General features: G+C 44.4%; 1 protein-coding gene and 1 long non-coding RNA gene across 4 annotated transcripts in view; one reads left to right on the top strand and one right to left on the bottom strand.

Annotated features, from left to right (window-relative positions):
- The window catches only part of LOC143939880 (uncharacterized), an 83,783-nt gene that overhangs the window by 10,771 nt on the left and 45,514 nt on the right, over nucleotides 1-27,498 (bottom strand). The window lies entirely within an intron of this gene.
- The window catches only part of VWA7 (von Willebrand factor A domain containing 7), a 149,809-nt gene that overhangs the window by 121,394 nt on the left and 917 nt on the right, over nucleotides 1-27,498 (top strand). For all 3 annotated transcript variants that reach the window (XM_077460996.1, XM_077460977.1, XM_077460986.1), the window contains 5 exons: nucleotides 16,627-16,755; nucleotides 16,965-17,057; nucleotides 18,878-19,134; nucleotides 22,100-22,239; nucleotides 26,617-26,785. In XM_077460996.1, coding sequence (XP_077317122.1) covers nucleotides 16,627-16,755; nucleotides 16,965-17,057; nucleotides 18,878-19,134; nucleotides 22,100-22,239; nucleotides 26,617-26,785 — 788 coding nt within the window. The remainder of the gene's footprint in view (nucleotides 1-16,626; nucleotides 16,756-16,964; nucleotides 17,058-18,877; nucleotides 19,135-22,099; nucleotides 22,240-26,616; nucleotides 26,786-27,498) is intronic.

Below are 27,498 nucleotides of genomic sequence, written 5' to 3'. Positions count from 1 at the left end.
ACACAATGATGGGGGACTATTCCTTCCACCAGAAAGCAGGTGTTCCCATCAGAGTGCCCCCCATCAGAGAGCAGGTATCCCCATCAGAGTGTTCCCAGAATTCCCCATCAGAGTTGTGACTGAGCCATCACAAAGTAGAAAAATGTGTACCTTGATAAGTCTTTGACGAAGGAGCATGCTGCAGAGGGGAAAAAGGAGGGCGGAGGAACTTGCTGATGAGCACAGGTGATGTCATTGGTTGTTAGGACAATGGCGGTTCTAGCATCCAATGACAGTATTGAAGCGGGGATCTAGCACGGCAGATTGGCATATAGTATAGCCGTGGCTTCTGGAGGAGGAGGACTGAGGGAGGGGAGGACGCTGTCCTTCACTATACGGCGATGTTGGGCATCAATGCTAAGTGAAGGATCGGCTCCGGTGGCTCTAGTCCTGAAAAGGGAATGGCATTCCTGCTGTAAAAAAAAGTGCAGGGACGCCGTTCCCACGCGTTCTCACAGGACTCGATATATATATATATATATAAGAGGGCCAGTATGGTGGCCCGTAATTATGGGAGGAGCCCGGAGGGTATATAATCAGACCACCCACAATAGACCTCCCTAAACTAAGTCTTTTTTGCGGCCTTCTCTTGGCATATCGCCCAGCAGACCAGGGCTCACCGCCCAGCTCACCAGGGCTTACCTTACAGCAGACCAAGGGCACAATTCAGGTCTATTTTATGTTGTTAGTCTTGTGACGTGTTTATGTGTTCTTTCATATCTCTTACAGCGGAGGGCTCCGACCATAAATAAGAGGGCCAGTATGGTGGCCCGTAATTATGGGAGGAGCCCAGAGGGTATATAATCAGACCACCCACAACGGTCTGTGTCGGTTCCAGTGCAAGGTACTGCACATCAAGGGGTTGACTCTTCTCAGATCCCTCACGGTCGACTATCTGTGCGTCCAATCGCAGGTGCACTTCGGCTTCTTCATTCGTGGTCTTCGTCGGCAGTTCCCGCTCATGGTCGCAGATAAGTAGTATCTGAATCTTTTCATATCATGTGCAAAATTGCGGCTTATCATGCTTACTATCCTGCACCCCTTTCGCAAAACCTACCTCTGAGTTGTTGACACTCATGTCCCGACATCTTTCGGCACAGGCATAGTACATTCGTAAATTCCTTCTACCAAACATACGATTCATTCATAGATCCAAGCCTCCGAGTCGCTGTCGGTCGTTCTCCAATAACACTCGCCATATGCTTCACTAGTTATAAGATTCACTGTTCTCATCCTTTTTTGAGATAAACAGGTATTGTTTGTATGGGTTTCTGTGGCTGATTGGGGTGTAATTAAACCTGCACTTGACTAGCCTGGGGGGATGGGTGGTTGATAGGTGTTTGGTTTCACAGTAAGGAATGGCATACACTCTACAACCAATTCGTATCAGATACTCCTTACTGCCAATTTATATCAGATTCATCTCATACATTTTTTAAGCTGATTCGTGTCAAATGCATTGCACAGGCTGACTCTGCCAACTCACTGCGTGTCCACGCAGTTGTACCTTTGAGATCGGTCGTATATCTTCATTGATTGTCCCACGCTCGGACCGCTACACACTCGCTGTTGCAGGTAGGAGTTTATTGTTACCACTCCTCTAAACTCTAGTAGTTACGTTATCATGTTCGTTTTGCAAAAAGTCGCACTTACGCCACCGTAAGTCTTTCTATGTCATCTTTCATGTATTTCCTGCTTTCTACCCAACGCGGGTTTACTCGAGCCGTTCACTTCACGGCGATGCGGTCAAATCCGACATTCAAGCCCCTTACTCACCTCGCATCTACGGCCGATTCGAATCTAGTCGCAACTTCGCTTCTATGTTTCGGATACTTGACAATCACAAAGCCCCTTCAACCGCCATCACCATTTAGTTGATTCGAACCCAGCCATATCATCGGCAATACAGTCAGATCTGTCATACGAGCCCCGTAGTCACCTCACATCTATGGCCGATTCGAATCTAGTCGCAACTTCGCTTCTATGTTTTGGAAACTCGGCAATCACAAGCCCCTTCAAACCACCATCACCATTTAGTCGATTCAAACCCAGCCATATCATCGGCAATACGGGCAGATCTGTCATACGAGCCCTGTAGTCGCCTCGCATCTACGGCCGATTCGAATCTAGTCGCAACTTCGCTTCTATGTTTCGGATCATTGGCAATCACCACCCCCTTCAACCACCATCACAATTCAATCAATCTGAACCCAGCCATATCCTCAGCGATACGGTCGGATCCCATATATGAGCCTCTCAGTCGCATCTACAGAGGATTCGAGTCTAGTCGCAGCATCGGCGCAACGATTCCAGTCCTTGCCAAACGCAACTCTAACAACCAAGCCGAATCCTGTTGCATCTCCGACTCAAATGAGTCAAATCTTTCGCAGACTATTCCATAGCTATAACCCAGTTCAAACTAGTCACATCGACTGTACGAATTCAGCAGTACTTACATTTGATTTCCTCAGTTTATCCAAACATGATCATACACAATTCTCTCCACCAATTTGCTCAGTGTTGCGCACGGTCATTCCTACATAATCACATTTCCTCTATAACCTTTTCTTTCGCCTTTCAACAAAGCTCCTTGCAATCGCTGCAAGCATCAATGCAATGGCTCAATACGGCCACTCATCTCCAGTAGCAACACGGCTGCTCTCCTCATTCCTACACACTTATAATTTAATTTATAGATTCAAATAAAGCTGCTTTCTTGCAATCGTTGCAAGCATCTTTGCTAAAGCTTAATACGGCCACTCATCTCCAGTAGCAACACAGCTGCTCACCTCATTCATTCATTCTCACCTCATAATTCAAATAAGGCCGCTTCCTTGCAATCGCTGCAAGCATTTCAGCAAGTGGCTCAAACTGCCACTCATCGTCTCCAGTAGCAACACGGCTGCTCATCATTTTCTGTCGCTTTCCCCTTTTTAGGCCAGTTAGAACACCAGTTAGTCCACCCTGCACCAGGTTTGGACAGTATCTCCCAAAAAAAAAAAAACCCCATTGTCGAGGGCTTGTATCTTCACCAGGGGGCCAGCTTTGCCCCAAAGAGCTCTTTGCAATTCCCCTTGTCAAAACGAAATTCTCATGTCACCTTACTACAGGCTCCCGGTCAACTCAGTTCTTGACCCCAACCAGTCGACTTCACATCTAGTGCATAAAGTCAGGTGTTTAGTTCAATGGGTTTCCCCCTTTCTCTTAAACACTCTTTCACTACATATTTTTACTTCACATACAGAATTTGACCTGCTCCTGAGGCGTTAGCAACTGTCACATACTTCTGTGCACTTCCCTCTGTTTTCGAAGCACAAGCCTTCAATACGCAGACAAGGTCGCCTAATCTCCATACTCGCTGGCAGTGCAAGCATTAGTAGACCGAACCCACGTCAATTAACTACATAGTTAGTCAGGCTGAAAAAAGACACAAGTCCATCCAGTTCAACCAAAAAAATAAATAAAATAAAAATAAATAAAATAAAATATACTATACACATATATACACATATACATACATATACACATACATATATATATATACATATATACATATACATATATATACACACACATACATACACATACACATACATACACACATACACATACCAGCCCATATACCCAATTCTATACCCACAGTTGATCCAGAGGAAGGCAAAAAACCCCAGCAGAGCATGATCCAATTTGCTAAAGCAGGGGAAAAAATTCCTTCCTGATCCCCCGAGAGGCAATTGGATTTTCCCCGGATCAACTTTACCTATAAATTTTAGTACCCAGTTATATTACGTACACTTAGGAAATAATCCAGGCCTTTCTTAAAGCAATCCACTGAGCTGGCCATAACCACCTCTGCAGGGAGGGAGTCTATTCCACATTTTCACAGCTCTTACTGTGAAGAAACCTTTCCGTATTTGGAGATGAAATCTCTTCTCCTCTAGACGTAAAGAGTGCCCCCTTGTCCTCTTTGTTGACTTTAAAGTGAATAACTCGACACCAAGTTCCCTATATGGACCCCTTATATATTTGTACATGTTGATCAAATCCCCCCTTAATCTCCTCTTATCAAGAGTGAATAAATTCAGTTCCTCTAATCTTTCCTCATAGCTGAGTTGCTCCATGCCTCTTATCAGTTTGGTTGCCCTTCTCTGCACTTTCTCCAGTTCCCCGATATCCTTTTTGAGAACTGGTGCCCAAAACTGAACGGCATATTCCAGGTGAGGTCTTACTAATGATTTGAACAGGGGCAAAATTATATCTCTCTCTCTGGAGTACATACCTCTCTTAATACAAGAAAGGACTTTGCTCGCTTTGGAAACCGCAGCTTGGCATTGCATGCTATTATTGAGCTTATGATCTACCAAAACCCCCAGATCCTTCTCCACTATGGATTCCCCCAGTTGTACTCCCCCTAGCGTGTATGATGCATGCATATTCTTAACCCCCAAGTGCATAACCTTACATTTCTCAACATTAAACCTCATCTGCCACATAGTCGCCCAATTAGACAGAGCATTGAGGTCTGCTTGTAAATTGGTGACATCCTGTAAGGACGTTATTGCACCACATAGCTTGGTGTCATCTGCAAAGACGGAAATGTTACTCTTGATCCCAGACCCAATATCATTTATAAAGATATTAAAAAGTAAGGGTCCCAGCACTGAACCTTGGGGTACACCACCCATAACCTTAGACCATTCAGAGTAAGAATCATTAACCACTACTCTCTGAATTCTGTCTTTTAGCCAGTTTTCTATCCATCTACAAACTGATGTTTCCAAACCAGGGGCGGATCCAGGGGGGGGGCAACGGGTCAATTGCCCCCCCCCGAGAATACCGCCAGCTGATGACAGAACGGCCGGTTCCGCGGGTCCAATCGCGGCCGGTTCCGCGGGTACCCGTGGGCCGGTTCCGCGGGTCCAATCGCGGCCGGTTCCGCGGGTACCCGTGGCCGGTTCCGCGGGTACCCGCGGCCGGTTCCGCGGCTCCAATCGCGGCCGGTTCCGCGGGTACCCGCGGGCCGGTTCCGCGGGTCCAATCGCGGCCGGTTCCGCGGGTCCAATCGCGGCCGGTTCCGCGGGTCCAATCGCGGCCGGTTCCGCGGGTACCCGCGCTGAGTGGACGGGTGAGGGGGGGGCAGCTGGGCGGCTTAGGAGGGCTGCTGGCCAATCAGGAAGCCAGCAGGCAGGGGAGCAGGGAGATGACATCATCTCTCACTGCCCTGCGTCCCTCCAGTTCCGCCCTCACTGTGTAGGAAGCTGTGTGCAGCAGAGAGATTGCATCATCTCTCTGCTGCCTATGTTCACTCTGGGACCCAACAAAAGACCACCAGTAGGTGACAATCCGCAATGTGTGGCAGGCTACGTGGCAAGTGGCAATCCGCAATGTGTGGCAGGTGACGTGGCAAGTGACAATCCGTAATGTGTGGCAGTTGACGTGGCAAGTGACAATCCGCAATGTGTGGCAGGTGACGTGGCAAGTGACAATCCGCAATGTGTGGCAGGCTACGTGGCAATCCGCAATATGTTGCAGGCAACGTGGCAAGTGACAATCCGCAATGTGTGGCAGGTGACGTGGCAAGTGGCAATCCGCAATGTGTGGCAGGCAACGTGGCAAGTGACAATCCGCAATGTGTGGCAGGTGACGTGGCAAGTGGCAATCCGCAATGTGTGGCAGGCAACGTGGCAAGTGACAATCCGCAATGTGTGGCAGGTGACGTGGCAAGTGACAATCCCCAATGTGTGGCAGGTGACGTGGCAAGTGGCAATCCGCAATGTGGGTCAGGCAACTTGGCAAGTGACAATCCGCAATGTGTGGCAGGTGACGTGGCAAGTGGCAATCCGCAATGTGTGGCAGGCTACGTGGCAATCCGCATCTGGTGGCAGGCGACGTGGCAAGTGACAATCCGCAATGTGTGGCAGGTGACGTGGCAAGTCACAATCCGCAATGTGTGGCAGGTGACGTGGCAAGTGACAATCCCCAATGTGTGGCAGGTGACGTGGCAAGTGGCAATCCGCAATGTGGGTCAGGCAACTTGGCAAGTGACAATCCGCGATGTGTGGCAGGTGACGTGGCAAGTGGCAATCCGCAATGTGTGGCAGGCTACGTGGCAATCCGCATCTGGTGGCAGGCGACGTGGCAAGTGACAATCCGCAATGTGTGGCAGGTGACATGGCAAGTGGCAATCTGCAATGTGTGGCAGGCTACGTGGCAAGTGACAATCCGCAATGTGTGGCAGGTGACGTGGCAAGTAACAATCCGCATTTGGTGACAAGTGACAATCCACATTTGGTGGCAGGCGACATGGCAAGTGACATCCTCAGGGCTCCCACTGATTCTGCATTATGGTGAGTTGAACCATTTAATTTTATATTACAATGTATTAATAGAAATAATGCGCTTCAATCATCCTGACACCATAACAACCATGGTGCCGTAATGATTGAAGCGCCAATACCAGCCATTTCCCATATAAATTGCCCCCCAAAAAACATATTTTATAGCAGTGCCCCTCCCGAGATTAGACTCTGGATCCGCCCCTGTTCCAAACCTGTAGACTTTACCTTACACATGAGCCGTGTGTGCGGAACAGTATCGAATGCTTTTGCAAAATCCAAATATATCACGTCCACCGCCACCCCTCTGTCCAAGGTTTTACTTACCACCTCATAAAAAGAAATCAGGTTTGTCTGACAACTCCTGTCTTTCATGAATCCATGCTGTCTGTTGCTCAAAATACAGATCGCAACATTCCTACTTAGTATACCAGACTTCAGCTACCCACCCCAGTCCGCCCTGGGGCGCTCTGGTTCATTAGTCTGTCACCTCCTGGCTCACCTCGGTTGTCACGCATTCTTTTGAGTTTTCTAAAGTCACACTCAACAGCGCTCGAGCGCAAACCAACTGTCACTATGGCTGTCGTTCCTTGTCCTATTCTTCTTGTTTCCTTCCGCCTTTCATCTTATCTACCCAACGCAACTATCCCCTCCTACCTTTGCAATTTACCTCAAACATACGCACCCCCCCTTGCTTTTAGTTGACGCCATGTCGCAGGCAGACAGTAAGGACTTTGCCTCAGCCCTGCCATCACCCTTTACGGGCTCAGCAAGCGGCAGTTTACAGTCTCACAAGAGCTGGGACCAATAAAAAAAATAATAAATAAATAAATAAATAAATAAACTCATAGCAGAACGGTGTCACAGGAGTAAATCCTACCCTGCTGCAGCCAGGAAACCAAGCCTTTAGGCTACTGTTTCCACCGCCAGTGGCAGACCTTCCAGGCACCACTTCAGTCTATCTTCGTTGCGACTACTCAGCTGCACTCCCTGGGTAACCACACTGTCAACAGCAGTCCCCAAAGTCCAAGCAGAGTGACAGCCCTGGAGGTACGCCCAGTGGTGCCCCTACCAGCTCGAGTCACCATCGTCATTCCTGTACCTTCACTTACAGATACACCCAACTTCTGCACCATCGTCTTCCCTGCACACCTTGTCCTAGCAGGGCATCTAGGAGGACATCTTAGATGACAACGACGTTAACTTAGCATCCCTCCTCATAGCAGTACACAACTTGGCCTAGAACAAATCATATTCGCGGGGAGATGTCTCCGTCATCCTGAAGGCCAGAGACCCTTTACTTAATCGCAAGCTCACTGTCACAGAGTTTGTGCTGGCCTTGGGGACAGTCAGAGACATGCTAGGCAGAGCAACCCCAACAGGAGGTTAGAATTGGACCCGTATCTGCATGCAGCAGGTCACAAGTACGTAGGGTGCCCATCCTTTGACTATCACCGCTCATTTTCAGCCAAGGCAGCAGCCAGACTCAAGGGGATCTTTTACCTCCCATCTTTTAGTGTTTCTCTTCCAGGCAAAGACCCTGACTAAATCCTTAAATTAAGATGGGCCAGCTATAGCAGATCTGCCCATGGGAGTCGAATTTCTCACAAATTGGAATGGCATGCCAATGCCTCAGCATCTCTCTCTTCATCTCAGGTAGTCATGGTCACCACAGCCTCCACAGGTCCTCGCCTCAATTTTGGCCAAATTGGATTCATAGGGCCATGGCCGTCAGAAATCCTCTTGATTCCTGGGTTCAGTTAGTCCTCCTCTTTGTTCGACCTCTACCCCATTGTCGCAGCAGCTCAAGTCTGGTGCAACAACTGGGCAGGACAAACAGTGACGTTCGCCACAGACAACCAAGCCACAGCCAGTATTATGAATAAAGGAGGTCCTAGTAGCCTGCCATCGTGGCCTTCCTGCGCAGGCTGGTGCCACTATCCCCACAGCACCAATCTAACGTCCTATGCGTCCACATCCCAGACAAACGCAATAATCTGGCCGACGCACTACCCGTTAACTTTGCTTCGTTATTTTGCAGGAACCTGGAACCGACCCGACCATGTCTCTTATCCCACACTGGTCGTAGCTAACCTCGGATTCAAACAACACTTTCATGACACTACCTGCCTTATTAATCTTTCACTATCTCACAACACCCTGAAGGCCTACCGTGCAGCCTAGAGGTTCTATGTCAGGTTACTAGCCTCAAAACCCAGAGCAATATCAAGAGTTCTCCATCACATCCTGGTCTTCATATTATGCCACCACACACAGTTGGCATTGTCACACAATACCTTAGACCCCATGCAGCTGACATCCAGTATTTCATCCCCTTATGAGATCCTAACAAACCGTCTTGTTTGCCGCCCATACGGTCAAGACCATGTTGTGTGGTATTCACAGGCAATGACCCCAAATCAGTATCAAACGGCTACCCGTCACCAGTGCCATATTCCGAGACGTGTCTTTCATCCTGTCACATTCCCCTTTGGCTAAATTCAGCCTGGTCATTCAAGCAGCCATCTACCTGGCTTTCTACAGCTTCTTACGCCCCATTGAATACTGTCACCATCCCAGTTGTAAAGTGTTACGTAGACGTCACCTCACACGCCATCAGACTTACTTCATCTTGCTCCTCAGGGTGTCCAAAACACAATAGTCCGGTCCAGGGGTTGACATCAAACCTTTCCAAACTCTCAAAGCCTGGTGCCCCGTGTCCATCCTAGATCAATTTTTGGCCCATATGTTTGATCCCTCGCAGGACAGCCCATTACTACCGTTCCCGATTAGTACCCCAGGCAGCAACCAGTTCATTAGTCACGTCAGGTTCCTTTTGAGCAAATTAGGCCAGGACCTTGGTCATTTTCTTGGACATTCTTTCGCATTGGAGCAGCATCAGCAGCCTCACGAAACGGGGTCCCAGTCCACGCGATCAAAGATGGGCAGGCGGGAATCCACCTGCTTTACTCGATACATCTCCAATCCACAAGTGGAAATGTCCTGAGCCTTCAGAAACTTTGCCCGTAGGGTCTTGTTGTACATAAATTAATAATTACCTCCCTAAACCAAGTCTTTTGCGGCCTTCTCTTGGCATATCGCCCAGCAGACCAGGGCTCACCGCCCAGCTCACCAGGGCTTACCTTACAGCAGACCAAGGGCACAATTCAGGTCTATTTTATGTTGTTAGTCTTGTGACGTGTTTATGTGTTCTTTCATATCTCTTACAGTGGAGGGCTCCGACCATAAATATATATATATATATATATATATATATATATATATATATATATATATATATATATATATATATATATATATATATATATATACATACAGTGCCTTGCGAAAGTATTTGGCCCCCTTGAACTTTTCAGCCTTTTGCCGCATTTCAGGCTTCAAACATAAAGATATAAAATTTTAATTTTTTGTGAAGAATCACCAACAAGTGGGACACAATTGTGAAGTGGAACGAAATCTATTAGATAATTTAAACTTTTTTAGCAAATAAAAAACTGAAAAGTGGTGCGTGCAAAATTATTCGGCCCCTTTACTTTCAGTGCAGCAAACTCACTCCAGAAGTTCAGCGAGGATCTCTGAATGATCCAATGTTGTCCTAAATGACTGATGGTGATAAATAGAATCCACCTGTGTGTAATCAAGTCTCTGTATAAATGCACCTGCTCTGTGATAGTCTCAGGGTTCTGTTGAAAGCGCAGAGAGCATCATGAAGACCAAGGAACACACCAGGCAGGTCTGTAATACTGTTGTGGAGAAGTTTAAAGCCGGATTTGGATACAAAAAGATTTCCCAAGCTTTAAACATCCCAAGGAGCACTGTGCAAGCGATCATTTTGAAATGGAAGGAGTATCAGACCACTGCAAATCTACCAAGACCTGGCCGTCCCTCTAAACTTTCAGCTCAGACAAGGAGAAGACTGATCAGAGATGCAGCCAAGAGGCCCATGATCACTCTGGATGAACTGCAGAGAACTACAGCTGAGGTGGGAGAGTCTGTCCATAGGACAACAATCAGTCGTACACTGCACAAATCTGGCCTTTATGGAAGAGTGGCAAGAAGAAAGCCATTTCTCAAAGATATCCATCAAAAGTCTCATCTAAAGTTTGCCACAAGCCACCTGGGAGACACACCAAACATGTGGAAGAAGGTGCTCTGGTCGGATGAAACCAAAATCAAATTTTTTGCCCACAATGCAAAACGATATGTTTGGCGTAAAAGCAACACAGCTCATCACCCTCAATACACCATCCCCACTGTCAAACATGGTGGTGGCAGCATCATGGTTTGGGCCTGCTTTTCTTCAGCAGGGACAGGGAAGATGGTTAAAATTGAGGGGAAGATGGATGCAGCCAAATACAGGACCATTCTGGATGAAAACCTGTTGGAGTCTGCAAAAGACCTGAAACTGGGATGGAGATTTATCTTCCAACAAGACAATGATCCCAAACATACAGCAAAATCTACAAAGGAATGGTTCACAAATAAATGTATCCAGGTGTTAGAATGGCCAAGTCAAAGTCCAGACCTGAATCCAATCGAGAATCTGTGGAAAGAGCTGAAAACTGCTGTTCACAAACGCTCTCTCTATCCAACCTCACTGAGCTCGAGCTGTTGCAAGAATTGCAAGGAAGAATGGGCAAGAATTTCAGTCTCTCGATGTGCAAAACTGATAGAGACATACCCCAAGCGACTTGCAGCTGTAATCGCAGCAAAAGGTGGCTCTACAAAGTATTAACACAAGGGGGCCGAATAATTTTGCACGCCCCACTTTTCATTTTTTTTATTAGTTAAAAAAGTTTCAAAAATCCAATAGATTTTGTTCCACTTCACAATTGTGTCCCACTTGTTGGTGATTCTTCACAAAAAATTTAAATTTTATATCTTTATGTTTGAAGCCTGAAATGTGGCAAAAGGTTGAAAAGTTCAAGGGGGCCGAATACTTTCGCAAGGCACTGTATATATATATATAACATACAAAATAAAATCAGTGAACATCAATGCAAAAACAATTCATATGTGCCAAATTTCACAATAATAATTTGATCAATAAATTTGAAAAGTCGAGAATGCCAGAGGAAGGGAAGGAAATAGTGATTTCTTCAATCTGGACCTTCAGGTGTGCTCAAAAATACCCAGTGTAATCCACCACAAGTACTAGATGAACTCACTAGAACTTATTGCTGGTAAAACTATAAACATATAATTATATATTATAAAAATATTTTTTGCACATATTGTATTTGATGAATTTTGTATAGGTTTGTGATTTTTTCATTAATGATTTGGATTGGGGTAGATTGCACAGGGCACTTTATATAGATTATTTCTGAATTTTTTACGGCAGCTAATATGACATTACATAGTTACATAGTTAGTCAGGTTGAAAAAAGACACAAGTCCATCCAGTTCAACCTTAAAAACAAATAAATAAAATAAAAAAAATAATCGTACAATCCAAATACCCAATTTTATGCCCACAATTGATCCAGAGGAAGGCGAAAAAAAACCCCAGCAGAGCATGCTCCAATTTGCTACAGCAGGGGAAAAAAATTCCTTCCTGATCCCCCAAGAGGCAATCGGATTTTCCCTGGATCAACTTTACCTATGTTAGTACCCAATTATATTATGTACATTCAGGAAAGTATCCAGGCCTTTCTTAAAGCAATCTACTGAGCTGGCCAGAACCACCTCTGGCGGGAGTCTATTCCACATTTTCACAGCTCTAACTGTGAAGAAACCTTTCCGTACTTGAAGATGAAATCTCTTTTCCTCTAGACGTAAAGAGTGCCCCCTTGTCCTCTGGGTTGACCGTACAGAGAACAACTCAACACCAAGTTCACTATATGGACCCCTAATATATTTGAACATGTTGATCATATCCCCCCTTATTCTCCTCTTCTCAAGAGTGAATAAATTCAGTTCCTCTAATCTTTCCTCATAGCTGAGTTCCTTCATGCCTCTTATCAGTTTGGTTGCCCTTCTCTGCATTTTCTCCAGTTCCCCGATATCCTTTTTGAGAACTGGTGCCCAAAACTGAACTGCATATTCCAGGTGAGGTCTTACTAATGATTTGAACAGGGGCAAAATGATATCTCTCTCTCTGGAGTCCATACCTCTCTTAATACAAGAAAGGACTTTGCTCGCTTTGGAAACAGCAGCTTGGCATTGCATGCTATTATTGAGCTTATGATCTACCAAAACCCCCAGATCCTTCTCCACTATGGATCCCCCCAGTTGTACTCCCCCTAGCATGTATGATGCATGCATATTCTTAGCCCCCAAGTGCATAACTTTACATTTATCAACATTAAACCTCATCTGCCACATAGTCGCCCAATTAGACAGTGTATTGAGGTCGGCTTGTAAATTGGAGACATCCTGTAAGGACGTTATTCCACTGCATATCTTGGTGTCATCTACAAAGACAGAAATGTTACTTTTGATCCCAGACCCAATATCATTTATAAAGATGTTAAAAAGTAAGGGTCCCAGCACTGAACCTTGGGGTACACCACTGATAACCTTAGACCATTCAGAGCAGGAATCATTAATCACTACTCTCTGAATTCTGTCTTTTAGCCAATTTTCTATCCATTTACAAACTGATATTTCCAAACCTGTAGACTTTACCTTACACATGAGCCATGTGTGGGGAACTGTATCGAACGCTTTTGCAAAATCCAAGTATACCACGTCCACCGCCACCCCTCTGTCCAAGGTTTTACTTACCTCCTCATAAAAAGAAATCAGATTTGTCTGACAACTTCTGTCTTTCATGAATCCATGTTGTCTGTTGCTTAAAGTGTTTTTGTTCAGCAAGAACTCGTCGATGTGGTCTTTTATTAAACGCTCCAGTATCTTCCCAGCTATAGAAGTTAAGCTAACAGGTCTATAGTTACTTGGTAAAGACTTTGATCCATTTTTAAATATAGGCACCACGTTCGCCCTGTGCCAATCCAGTGGTACTATTCCTGTCATTAATGAGTCCCTAAAAATTAGATACAATGGCTCTGAAATTACAGAGATCAATTCTTTTAGGATCCGTGGGTGGATGCCATCAGGGCCAGGTGCTTTATCCACCTTTATTCTGTCTAAATATTTCTGGACCATATCACTTTTGAGCCATTGTGGATCATTTGGGGCTGTGTCACTATCACCCCCATTATGGACATGCGCTCCCCCATGCTCTTTTGTGTACACAGAGCTGAAGAAAGTATTTAATAAATTAGCCTTCTCTTTGTCCCCAGTCACCCACTCTAGATTATTTTGTAAAGGGCCTACATGCTCAGACTTGACCTTTTTACTATTAATATATTTGAAGAATTTTTTGGGGTATGTCCTACTATCTTTTGCAATCTGTCGTTCGTTTTGAATTTTTGCATCCTTGATTTCCTTTTTACATATTCTGTTAAATTCTTTGTAACATTTAAATGACACTAGTGATCCTTCATTTTTATATTTTTTAAAAGCTCTTCTCTTATAGTTTATAGCTTTTTTAACTTTGGCTGTGAGACACATAGGTTTTGTTTTTAGCCTTTTAAACTTATTGCCCATGGGAATATACTTTGCAGTGAGGTCCCAAACAGTCTTTTTGAAGAATTCCCATTTCTGTTTTGTGCCCATTGAAGCAAATATTCTCTCCCAGTCTAAGTCCTGGAGAGCAGCCCTCATCCTTGGAAAATTTGCTCTCTTGAAGTTAAGTGTTTTTATCTTGCCTGTATGTATTTCTTGTTTAGCGCTAACATCAAAGGAAATCATGTTATGATCACTGCTACCCAGGTGTTCCTTTATCTGGACATTAGTAATAAGCTCTGCATGGTTTGAGATTACCAGGTCCAACAGAGCTTCATTCCTAGTTGGGGCCTCAATAAACTGGACCATAAAATTGTCCTGTAATAGGTTTATAATTTTTTGCCCTTTAACTGTCCCAGCAGTGCCATTACTCCAGTCAATTTCTGGGTAGTTAAAATCCCCCATTATTATCACTGTCCCAGCCCTTGCAGCCCTTTCCATCTGTGCAAGGAGCTGAGTCTCCACCTCCTCATTAACATTGGGTGGTCTATAACAAACTCCAACGATTAACTTTGAACTACACCCATCTAAATGCAGTTCCACCCATAATGCTTCAGACTCATCACACTCTCCATCCACCAGGTCCTCTTTCACACTTGCTTTGAGATCACTTCTCACATAGAGACAGACCCCGCCACCTTTCCTTTTTACCCCGTCTCTCCGAAAGAGTGCATAGCCAGGAATATTAATAGCCCAGTCATGTGAGGATTGAAGCCAAGTTTCAGCAATACCAATTACATCATAGCTCTCCTCATGCACCACAGCTTCCAACTCACCTATTTTGCTTGGCAGACTTCTGGCATTGGTGTACAAACACTTTAATGCATTATTACATTTTGCTCTGGTGTTTTTCATATTATTTTTAGTAGTACAAATTGCCCTATAGTTTTCAATGGCTGTTTGCAACATGGGAAATTTCTTGTCACCTGCCATATCCCACCCCCCATCTATCCCCATTCCACCCTCCATTAATGTCTGACCCCTAACTGACCTGTCTGCCCAATGTAATTCTGGTTCACCCTCCCCCCTCAAACCCAGTTTAAATACTCCTCCAGCCTTCCCATAAACCTCTCCCCCAGCACAGCAGACCCCCTTCCATTCAAGTGCAAACCATCGTTAGCATATAGGTTGCACCCCAATGAAAAGTCAGCCCAGTGCTCTAGAAACCCAAATCCCTCCTCCCTACACCAGGTCTTTAGCCATGCATTCAGCTCTCTAATCACCCCCTGCCTTTCCTGTGTTGCGCATGGCACAGGCAATATTTCAGAGAATATCACCTTGGAGGTCCTTCCCTTCAACTTGCAGCCTAGTTCACTAAATTGATTCTTAAGGAGCCTCCACCTTCCATGTATACGGTCATTGGTTCCAACGTGGACCAAGACTGCTGGGTCATGCCCAGCCCCTCCCAATAATTTATCCACCCGGTCCACCACATGCCGAACCCTAGCACCAGGGAGACAGCAAACTATTCGGTTGAGGCGATCCTGGCGACAAATTATTCTATCAGTCCTTCTGATTATAGAGTCCCCTATAACCACCAACTGTCTAGGCCTATCTGCACTCCCCTCACCTCCTCTACTAGATGGGCTGCTCTCCCGGCTGTTAGGGGGAGCAGTGACATCTAGGGCTGCCACCTCTGTGTTTGCCACCTCCACATTTTCACCCAACTCTGCAAATTTGTTTTGATGCACAAACACAGGACTGGCCTTCCTTTTCTGCAAGCCCCTTCCACTCCCTCTAACTACATTAACCCATCTTCCTATGTGATAATCCTGACTTGCCCCTCCACCCTCCACATCAACCCTACTGACCACCTGCTCAGCGAGCAGAGGACCCCTTTCAAGGTTGTCCTTTCTGCCCAGTGTTGCAACTTGCTCCTCCAGATCTCTAATGTGAGCTTCCAGAAGGGCAACCTGCTCACATCTGTCACAGCGGTATGCATCCTGGAGCTCTTGCACCAGTTTTGCATACATGTGGCACACTGTGCACTGAGCAAAACCTTCAACCCTGCTAGCACTCATTTCCCAGTTACAATACAATTACTTAAAGGAAGTTTAAGATGTTACTTACAGGTTAGAGACTCCTGTCTTAACTCCTGTCATTGCTCACATTGCACTTGTAAAGCACTGATTGAGATACATAAAAGGGTCAGCGCTGTCCATTCTTTTATTCTTAGACTGTCCCACCATAGATAAAGGGAATATATTACTGGCAGGATCACCAGTTAAACATTGAATTCTGGAAAATGAAAATGAAAACCACTGCAGCCATCACATAGCCAACCAGAAGGATTAGGCCGTTGTGTTTTCACATACTTCTCAACTTTTCAATATGAGAAAGATGGACACTTTATAGCACATAGTATGTAGGTAAAGAGCACATCCATGCCACATTGGCAATTACGTGGACCATGAAACATTAATTCTCTACTTTTATATGCAGTATAACACATTTCGCAGTTAAACAATAATACTGTAAAAGAAAAAATAGTACAAGTTTTATGAAGATCTATACATCAGACCAAATATTAAGGGGGCACTGAGGAGGAAATAGGGACAGATAGATTTGGTTTAAAATAAGGGACAGCCTCTAAAATATGGGGCAGCTGGTAGCTATGTTTTCATCAATTTTACAGCCAGGCTTCTCTTGTTCCTACTAGGCAATAAACAAAATGGCCGCCAAGCATCTCATGGCAAATTTACTCGAGTGTTTCTGCAAGATCCTTTGAAAGTGGGCAACTGGAGCATTTATATGGAAACTACCGGGCCTCATAGCATACGTGTACAAGGTGAAGAGCCATCATTTATTGAAAACAAACAAAAGAGTGGATGAAAACATTTTGTTGGGCTGAGGTGTGGCCAGTGCACTGCATTGTAGTTTTTCCTTTTAACTTTAAAATGATCAGTATTGAAAAAAAATTATAAAATGTATAGAGACTTGTTAATGTTGTACTTTGGACTGACAGTTAAACATTTCTTTTTTCTCTCCTGCCATAAGGTCGCAGCTCCTTAGATTTTCTCTATTATTTTGGCACCCCTGTAAACGGGTCTCACCCTGGACTCTACCAACTCAACAACCAACCGGTGACAGGTAGGCAGTGTTACATGGACCTACCGTATATACTCGAGTATAGGCCGACCCGAATATAAGCCGAGGCCCCCAATTTACCCCCAAAAAAACTGGCAAACTTATTGACTCGTGTATAAGCCGAGGGTGAGACATGCCTGTCCATCCCTGTGTGTGTGTCCGTCCATCCCTGTGTGTCCGTCCGTCCCTGTGTGTCCGTCCATCCCTGTGTGTCCGTCCATCCATCCCTGTGTGTGTCCATCCATCCATCCATCCCTGTGTGTGTGTGTCTCCATCCATCCATCCATCCATCCCTGTGTGTGTGTCTCCATCCATCCATCCATCCATCCCTGTGTGTGTGTGTGTGTCTCCATCCATCCATCCATCCATCCCTGTGTGTGTGTGTCTCCATCCATCCATCCATCCCTGTGTGTGTGTGTATCCATCCATCCATCCATGTGTGTGTGTGTGTGTGTGTGTGTGTGTGTGTGTGTGTGTGTGTGTGTGTGTGTGTGTCCAGCCTACCTGTGTCCCGAGCCTTTGTCCCGAGCCTCCGTCCCGTGTCGTGCCTTGCCTTCGTCCCGTCCCGTCCCGTCCCGTGCCGTGCCGTGCCTTGCCTTGCCTCCGTCCCGTGCCCTCTTCGTCGGCGGCCATTGTAAAATTCAAAAGCCGCGCCTCCTCCTTCGCCTGTGATAGGCGGAACACTGAATTTCCCAGCAGCCTGTGTTCCGCCTATCACAGACGTCGTATCATCCTCGTCCGTAGTACGAGGATGATACGACGTCCGTGATAGGCGGAACACAGGCTGCTGGGAAATTCAGTGTTCCGCCTATCACAGGCGAAGGCGGAGCCGGAGGCGCGGCTTTTGAATCAGAATGGCCGCTGTCTGTCTGCTCGACACGCTGATCGAGCGGGCAGACAGCGATGACTCGAGTATAAGCCGAGGGGGGCACTTTCAGCCTCAAAAAAGAGGCTGAAAATCTCGGCTTATACTCGAGTATATACGGTATATGAATTATGGCATTGCCAGTTAAAGGTGCTGCAAATTTTCTATTTTAAACTGGAAATCAAGTTTCTTTGTACAAAACAGAGTCCAGTCCTTAAAATATTGCAAGCAATAATGTCAATATACTTCAGAAACAGTTAAAGGGCAACTCTCATACAAAATGTATTCTGATAACTATATGAAATGAATACTTGTAATATTAATAATCAGTAAAATAATTCCTTTTTCTATTTTGTATGCATTGATTTAAAATTATTTCCACATTTATAAGCGGACCAAGCTTTCCAACAAGAGTGACAATGACAAAGGCTGGGACAAACTGTGTAAAATGACCGGGGGTACTTATATGCAGTCACTCTAGTTATTTGAGTAACAGTCACCAATTGTCATGGTATAAAACTCAACAACAGTCCATTTTGTTTTCTTTGAGGGATATACTTGGCAAGAGCTTATGTCAGGTTTTTATCGCTGTCTGTAGCCCCATTGTAAAAAAAAGAAACAAGGGTTATGGTTGTCACTGGGACAGGAAGACACAAAAAGCAATGATAACCTGATAAAGCCTCTAAACCTTCACATATTACTGAAAAGTGTTTTGATGCAGTCTGTCTCTCTACTAGAGATATGCCATCACCTTCTCTCCAGACAGGAAGTGAGGATAAATCTCCCAAATGAGAACATATAGCATAATAAACAACCTGACAGAGGTTATGTTCCTTCCTAAGCTGAAAAACATTATTTGGTTGTATTTGGGCTTTTAATTTTTTTAAACTGTTGCTGCAACTGCTCATAGAGGCAAACACCATTAAAGTATACTGCATCTTCTCTGTGCCACCCACAGGTGTCCCTGCAGTCCTGGTAGTTGATGTTATTGGCCTCCCAGAATCCGCCAACTTTAGCCATGTTACCCTAACCCCAGTCCATGGCAAGACAAGAATGCTGGAATTGGAATCGACAAATGAGGGGCTCCTGGTGGCACAGGTTGGGGAGATTCCCATTGGAGAATTTAGCCTTGGGGTCAGTGGTACAGATGGCAAAGGACATAGAGTGAAACGTGAGGCTCCACAGAACCTAAGATCAGCAAAATGTATGCTGGAGGTAAGTGTCCTGTTGTTGTTAGAAAAGGCCACTAACTTGTTTGTATAACTTAATTTTATCATAGCTTTCAATGTCCTTCACTATGGAATGGATTCAGGGAACATCTGAAGTCTGGCAGACAAGTGTGGAAATGTATGAAACCAGCAGAGAAAGAGTAGAGCAGCTGTTGTGTTTGACTTAAGGCCTGAAGCACAGGCTTACCTGGTTGCATGCATGTTTATACTATGGGAGGGCAACAGAAAGAGGGACAATCTGGTAGCTTTTTAGTGGTCTTGGCGACTGCTGTCACTGGCACTAAAACTATGGGAGCATCCAAAATTATGATGTATCATCAGGACAGGAATAGAGGCAGTATTTTCCAGTGGGGACACCTGTTCCAATGACAACTGCCTACATAGAGATTTGCTGCAGTTTATAGATTGATTTTCTGTTGTGTTTACATGTCAGGAAGTAACAGGATGTCTCCCCAATAGGACACAGATGGCAAAAAATTTAATAACTTTTAAATAGCTGTTTAAAACATTATGAAATAAAAATGTTAAATACAAACAAATGAATACATAATTAAAATAATTAATAATATAAAAATAAAATAATTTCAAATGTAATATAATTTTATTTAATACTGTAGCTATTTAAAACTTTTTTTCATGGCATACCTTATTTTTTCATGGGGGCCATTTTCACTAAGGGAAGATAAATCCATCCCTTTTACTTCTTGGGACTTTGGGTCTCCTTCCTGGAGCAAGTGACAGTGCACATCATGTGAAGGGGAAGATACTGGTAATGTAGCCTTCCCAAAAGGAGGAGAGAAGAGTGCCCCTAAGTGCAGTATTTAATGAAACGGTAATCACACAGACAAGAGGTCGCTCACATGGGGGAAGAAGGTACAGGCTCCTCTGATAAATTCATCAGCTTCCTGGTAAAACAGCTGCAATGCCACTGCCAAAGAAGGTCTGCACTGGAGGAGCCTTGAAAAAGGAGCACACATGACCGTTAGTTACTTCGCGCATGCTCTGAAACATATTGTTCTTTCCCCCTTCCCATTGAAATCACACTCCGATGCCAACACCGTGGTCCACGCTGTGCTCCATCGAGAGGACTGCCCAGAGCGGCATGGAAGAACGCCGGCATTCTACCGACACATCCTCCAGTGTGGATCTTCTTTGGCAGTAGCATTGCAGCTGTTTTACCAGGAAGCTGATGAATTTATCAGATGAGCCTGTACCTTCTTGCCCCATGTGAGTAACCCCTTGTCTGTGTGATTACAGTTTCATTAAATACTGCACTTAGAGGCACTCTTCTCTCCTTCTTTTGTTTCGATATACAGAGTTGGCATGTCTCCTCTGAAGAGCTTTTTGCTGTAAAGTGTTCTGTCCCCTGATTGAGCATTTGTCCATCAGCTTTTCTAGTCAGGACACAGAATTTTACCCACTTGCATATCATGGACTTGTTATGAACTGCTCCTGAACTCCTTTTTTCCCCATAGCTTAATCCTAAACACTTACAATTACTCTCCATTGCGATGTAGCCTTCCCAGAATGCATTGAGTGGCATCACCAGTGCCTCACTCAACCAGAAGGTGGAAAAACAGTATATATATATATATTTTTTTTTTTTTTATGTTTATTGAAATTTTGACATTACATGCATAGAAACAAGTATATAACTCAGAGTTCAGTAGCTCTGGTTTACAATTATGGACATAAAAGAGAAAACCAAAAGTTGAACTCTAAAAAGGAACTGGGAGGGAGGGGAGGAAGGGAAGGTGACAGGGGAAGTATATTTACCCATAAACAATAATGTAGCATAACATTTTGAAGTGAACCAGCACAGTAGATATTAATACTTTCAGAAGTGGAGAAAAACAGTAATTTTAAGTAAAAGCAAAAAATGTTTGTTTAACCAATGAATGTAAGATGATTTCTTATCAGCACACAGAGTTGGCGGTTGGGGACACTGCAAGGGTAGTTTGGAATTTTCCCCTGAGTTCAGTATGACACATGGAAGCGAGAAAAGAAGGAGGGGATTCACTTCTCTTAATACAGCTGTGTTAGGCTTGCACATAAGCTAAAAAAACAACAGGCATTTTTTCAGCAAAGCAGTTGATATTAGGCTGTTAAAAAATATTTTTTTGTGCTTGGGTGAAAACATTTATCAATGTTTTCGCCCAAGATTCACAGAACTGTCACTTAACCGCTTCAGCTCCAGAAGATTTGGCTGCTGAATGACCAGGCCATTTTTTTGCGATTCGGCACTGCGTTGTTTTAACTGACAATGGTGCGGTCATGCGATGTTGCACCCAAACAAAATTGACGTCCTTTTTCCCCACAAATAGCGCTTTCTTTTGGTGGTATTTGATCATCGTTTGATTATACACACAGTTTCTGGTTCTCGCTGTGTCACGAGCGATCGCAGAAGCTCTCATATCTGCTTCAGGGGTGCTCCTAGTGGCCACAGGGTGAAGCAATGTAACATAATGTCATTTTGCCCAGCTGTGCCATTCTACCACAGTAAAACTGCAGAGGCTGGTCGGCAAGTGGTTAAAGTGGAAGTAAACTCTCCTATCTTTTCAGCCAAGGAAGATGCCATCTTTGCCTCACTTTAATCTTCAACTGACAGGATGCTGCACATGTGATCAGTTATGACACCATCCATTGGATGATTTTACAGTTTGGTTGGGAGCACAACCAATGTGACAGTTACATTCCCAGCACATGTTTTTTGAAGCTGTTAAATCAATGGGTTTACTTCCACTTTAAGATTCACAAAATTTCCGCCTAAGATTCCACTAAAAAATGTGTTAAGACATTGAAAAATAGACTCCTAAATAATTATTTTAAGAAAACATTTAATTTGTAAGTAGCTGTACTTGAGAATGATCATTTTGTGTTAACCATTTGATTGAAATCTGCCAGTTTGTTGAAAATGTTTAACTTGGCAAATAACAAGCTCTGTTTTCCAGATGTCCTGTCCTGTTCCTCTGACACCGGAGAATTCACAGATAATGTCAGTGAAGATCACTAACCATGGATCCTCTCATTACTACTGTGTGACCATGAATGGATCTCCATACAACATCTTTAATCACTTCACCAAAACTAGGTGAGCAGGGTAGAAGCTTAGCCTTAAGAAATAATCAGGTTATAAACATAATGGCTTCTGAAAGTAAGGCAGAATTATTCCTAACAATCATGATGTGTATGTTTTTAAATGCTGATTTTACTGGATGATCTGTCTGTAAGGAAACATTCTGTTCTAGCAGGTAACAATCCTAACGACACTGATAACCAACTTGTGAAGTATACAACCTCTGCCCCTGACATTACTAATGGGCCACACATAATATTCACTACAGAAATCTATCAGAGACTGTGGACATGTTGCAGGTCTGGTTAGAGGCTACAAACATGCTACAGGAGATATTTAGATACGGGGGTCATGTTCCTTGAGACTGCTAGAGATCATCACAGCTTCTTGACAAGGCAATGCTTCCACAAATGAATTTTGTGGTCAACAGGCACCAAAAGATCACAGATTTGGCACCAGGATCAGGACCTGCAGATCTAAAATAATGAGCCTGGCACGACCTGGACAACAGTGCCCAAAGACTGGTGAATTATTGCTTGTCTAACCATGAATAAAAAATGAAAATATAGGGCTTGGGGAAACCATGACTAGATGGATTGCCCAAATATACTCTACCCCCACCGCACAAGTTAAAATAAATGGAATCCTATCTGATCCCCTCAAGATCACAAAAACGGGACTAGGCTGTCCGTTGTCACCCCTCCTTTTCGCCTTATCACTAGAGCCATTCCTATGTACAATCAGAAACAACCCAGATATCCAAGGCCTTAAGGTGGGAGACATTCAATACAAGGTTTCTGCCTACATGGATGACCTGCTTTTTTCCCTTACCAATCCGTCAATTTCCCTCCCAAGCCTCCTTCGTGAATTTGATACATATGGAAACATATACAACCTCAAAATCAACTATAATAAGTCAGAGGCTATGGGAGTAGGGATACCACAAACTGCTATGCAAACACTGCATTCCAACTTTAACTTTAAGTGGACTGAAATACCTGGGCACATCAGTTTTCAGCTAATCTCAAGCATACCTTTAATCTGAATTTCCCTCCTTTACTAATCAAAACCCGAGCCTTACTAGAATCATGGCACAATGGCCTTCACTCCTGGTTCGGCAGGTGCAGTCTCAATAAGATGTGCATCCTGCCCAAGTTCCTCTACTTGTTACAAGCACTTCCAATCTCTATTTCTGCATCGTTCTTTAAACAGGTACACAGTCAATTGAACAAATTTATATAGGAAAATAGGAAACCAAGGTTGCCGTGTATTACCCTTCTCTCCCTGCCAAAGATCAATGATAGGGACGGCACTCCATATAGGGTCACAAACATGCCTCACACAGTAGCTATCCATGCCTAACTCCTCTCTATACCCCATTATAGGCACCCAAAATTTCCACCAGGACTGGACCCCCAGGTTAGGAATGTCTTTAGAGATATAAACTGTACACAAGCAAGACACTTCTTGACAAATGACTCTTGGCCCTCTTCAGAAACATTAAGCAGCGAAACGGGCACCTTTAAACTGCCGTTTTGGACGGCAGTCCAATTAAAGCACTTCCTCACATCCATACCTAACCCGCAAGGGCTTAATAAGCCCCTTACCACCTTTGAGAACTCCTACTTAGAGGAAGAAGTACTCCTAAGGACACTGTCCATAATGTGCAACCTTTTGATTTCCCCGACGGAAAGCACGCACCCGCCATATCTGAGTATGTGGGTAAGGGGCCTAAATTGTACATTCACTTTGAAACAGATCCAGCGTTTCATAAACTTTGCCCTAAAATCATCCATCTGTACAAAAGTACAAGAAACAAATTACAAACTCATGACAAGGTGGTATTTGACCCCACGCGTCCTGCATACCTACTACCTGACCGCCTCAGCGCTGTGCTGGAGGTGCCAGGGAGACACTGGTACGTTGATACACATATTCTGGTCTTGTCCAAAGCTGTCCCATTTTTGGTCCACAGTCAGAATAACCATTCAGAAGTTTATGGAATATAATATTTCAGATGACCCGGCATTTTTCCTACTGCACGTAAACACGATATCAACCAAGAGATTAAAAAAAAATCTATTCTACGCCACCTGTTAAACGCTGCAAAATCCTGAAGCCCACTTCAATGGAAAAGTCAAACCCCACCAACGGTAGCTGGATCCAGAGGGTAGAGGATATTAGTAAAATTGAAGATTTGGTGCTAACTGCGAGACAACAACATGGGCGCCCTGGCACCAGTTCAACTTCTCCTCAGAAGGTATTGCCCTTAGGACTTCTTGATGAAGCCAGTACCCCCAAGTAAAGATGAACCCAGAGGCCTTCCTGAATCAACCAGGGCCTTCCGGAACCCTCCCCATTCCTATCTCACCCTCACCCTACCTCCAGTTCCCTCCTTGGTTTTACCCCCCATTCCCTACCTGGCAGGCCCCCTCTCCCTCCCCTCCCCGCCTCTGGTTATAGAGTTCAGTCCACATGGGATGGGAGGTGGTTGGGGGGGCATGGAGACAGTGGTTTTCCAACCTTCATCACCTCTGACTAGAGGATTTGCTGATGGATAGGGCCCCTGTGCCCCACAACATCAATTTAAGAGGCACTCGTCAATAGATCTGCTATTACGGTTTGGGGGATGTACACGTACTCTGTTTGATTTCTCCCTTAATGTGCTGATGTTGATCACGTCCCCCCACCTCCCCCGTTTGAATGTTTCTATATATGTTTGTACCTATTGTTTTAACCCATGTTGGGCATTAATTTAACATTTATATTTGAAAAAAAAGAAAGAAAATACCAGGTGATGAGATGGCCTTGCCCTTAGCCCTTGCCCAAAATACAGTTCTGACTCTTCGATGATTCTGCTACATTGTAAAAATTATGGCTGAGGTTCAAAAAGCACAAATTAAACAGATTACTCATCATTACTCATATTTCCTGCTCCTTGGATTCCCATTTTATAGATTTATATATACTGTACATCAAATGGATCACCCATGATGTTATGACCACTGACAGGTAAAGTGGGTAACATTAATTATTTTGTTACAATGGTACCTGAAAGCGGTGATTATCTGGTTACAATGGTACCTGAAAGTGGGCATGTGAGCATGTTGTCCCTGAAGTTTATATGTTGCAAGCAAAACAAAATGGATAAGCATAAGGATTTGAGTGACTTTGACAAATTTTATGGGCTAGATCAGTGGCCCCTAACCTTCTTGTCACCAGGGACCAGCCACGCAAAAGTCAACCTCCTCACGGCCCAGGGGTGGGAGATAGTTTGGCACAGCATTGGGGGGGTCACAGCATTTAGTAGTAGTAGATATATGAAATATTACTGACTGACTGATAAAGGCTAGAAGGTTAGCTTCTTGTCCAGGCTGGGAAGACAGTGCCTCCAAAAGCTAGAGGGGAAAGATAGGAGCCAGGCAGCAGTATAGTGTAGTAGTTTTACTGTGAAATAAACAGTTAAAAATACACTCACAAGCACTCTGTGAACAAAGGCATATCACTGTAGACAAGATGTGCAGGATCCAAGGTCTGGAGTGTGGGATGGATGGGATGTTGAACTGCTGCAGGTGGGATTCCCACACTGGAGCCAGTGTAAAGATCACTGATGCCACCACAGACTTCCCACTTGCAGCACTGCTGAGAAGAACTGTCAAAGGTGGATGGAGGGGCGCTCTTCAAGATGTGCTGGCTCGCTCTGCCTGCTGCCAACCCCTGCTGTGAGGTCCAGCTCCCAGCAGGCCCCAGACTGGCAGCGGTTCCCAGTCTGCTGTGGTCAGGACCTACCAGAAATGATCCAAGGAAGAAAATGAGTGAATCGGTGACACTGTCATGTTCACCCAAGGTAATGCTGTTTCTGATAGAAAGGTGTCAGAAAACACAGTGCATCACAGTATGTAGTGTATGAGGCTGCAAATCCGCAAGCTGGTCAGCGTGCCCCTGCTGACCCATATCCACAGCCAACACTCCTACAATGGGCACATGAGCATCAGAACTGGATCACAGAGTAATGGAAGAAAATGGTCTGGTCTGATGAATTTAAGAATGGTTTGAGGAACACAACAATGATTTTGAGATCCTGACTGTGGGATGTGCTGCAAAAACAATTCCAATCCATGGAGGCCCCACCTCACTACTTAAAGGATTTAAGGGATCTGCTATTGTTTGGTGTCAACTAACACAGCATACCTTCAGAGGTCTAGTAGAGTCCAAGCCTTGATGGGTTATATAGTGGGTGGTCATAAACTTATGACCGATGGATTGGTGTATATGTAAAGTATGCACTTAAAAAGCTTTGCCATTTGTAAGAAGGAAGAATCCAGTGCCTGCCAATGCAAATTTTTGTCATTCCTGCCCCAAGATTTTTATCACTTTGATTTCTGCTTGCAGGGTACAGATGAACTCCAGTGATTCACAAGTGCTGAATATAAATATTAGTGTGCCTAATAGTGTGGAACCTGGTGCAGTGATGACATTGATGGTGGCGGCCGAAGAGTGTGATAGTAATATACCAGCTTGCTTTGCTCACCTCTCTCTAGTGGTGGCTGAAAAGGTTAAGGTAGGTGCAGTCTGCTACTATTCTTAGTTGATAATTATATGGTAGACTCAGGGGCGTACTGACCATTCGGGCACTCGGGCACTGCCCGAGGGCCCCATGCCACTAAGGGGCCCCATCAGGGTTGCCAGCCTCAATAAAACCAGGGACAGTATGTAAAAATCGGTGTTTTTAAAAAAATCCTAAGATTATAGCTGCCCCGCCTCTTCAGTACCTTTTCAGTGTGTGTATGTGTATTCTGTGTGTGTATACTGTGTGTGTATATTGTGTGTCTGTGTGTGTATACTGTATGTGTGTGCATACTGTGTGGCCCCATAATCTATTGCCTGGGGTCCCCATAATCTCCTATTGCCTGGGGGCCCAATGAGTTGTCAGTCCACCCCTGGGTAGACTGACAGCATTTGGATAGAGTCAGGAAGGGTTAAAAATCTGACAGTTTTTACTACTCCCTAATGCCACATTGGGGAATTTGCCCTTACTCCTGTTCTAGTGAGAATTTGTAACAGATTAACATTTTTTCCACTTACTGAACAGAACCATTGCAATGGTTTATTTAGAAACCAAAACAAAGGAAATTAGAAAAGTTTATTTTTAAGGTTTTAATACACATAAAGGAACTTGTATATGATAGGTCCAAACTCTTTTGAATGAAATCGGAAGAGCAAGATTATGTAGCTGAGGGTAGAATTAGGATTTTCCAAATAAGAAATCTCATC

The sequence above is a fragment of the Lithobates pipiens genome, unplaced genomic scaffold, assembly GCF_037356315.1.
Source record: "Lithobates pipiens isolate NorthernLeopardFrog02 unplaced genomic scaffold, aLitPip1_a1.2 Scaffold_1, whole genome shotgun sequence".
In the NCBI taxonomy this organism is placed as follows: domain Eukaryota; kingdom Metazoa; phylum Chordata; class Amphibia; order Anura; family Ranidae; genus Lithobates; species Lithobates pipiens.
This window is presented reverse-complemented; position numbering and strand designations above follow the sequence as displayed.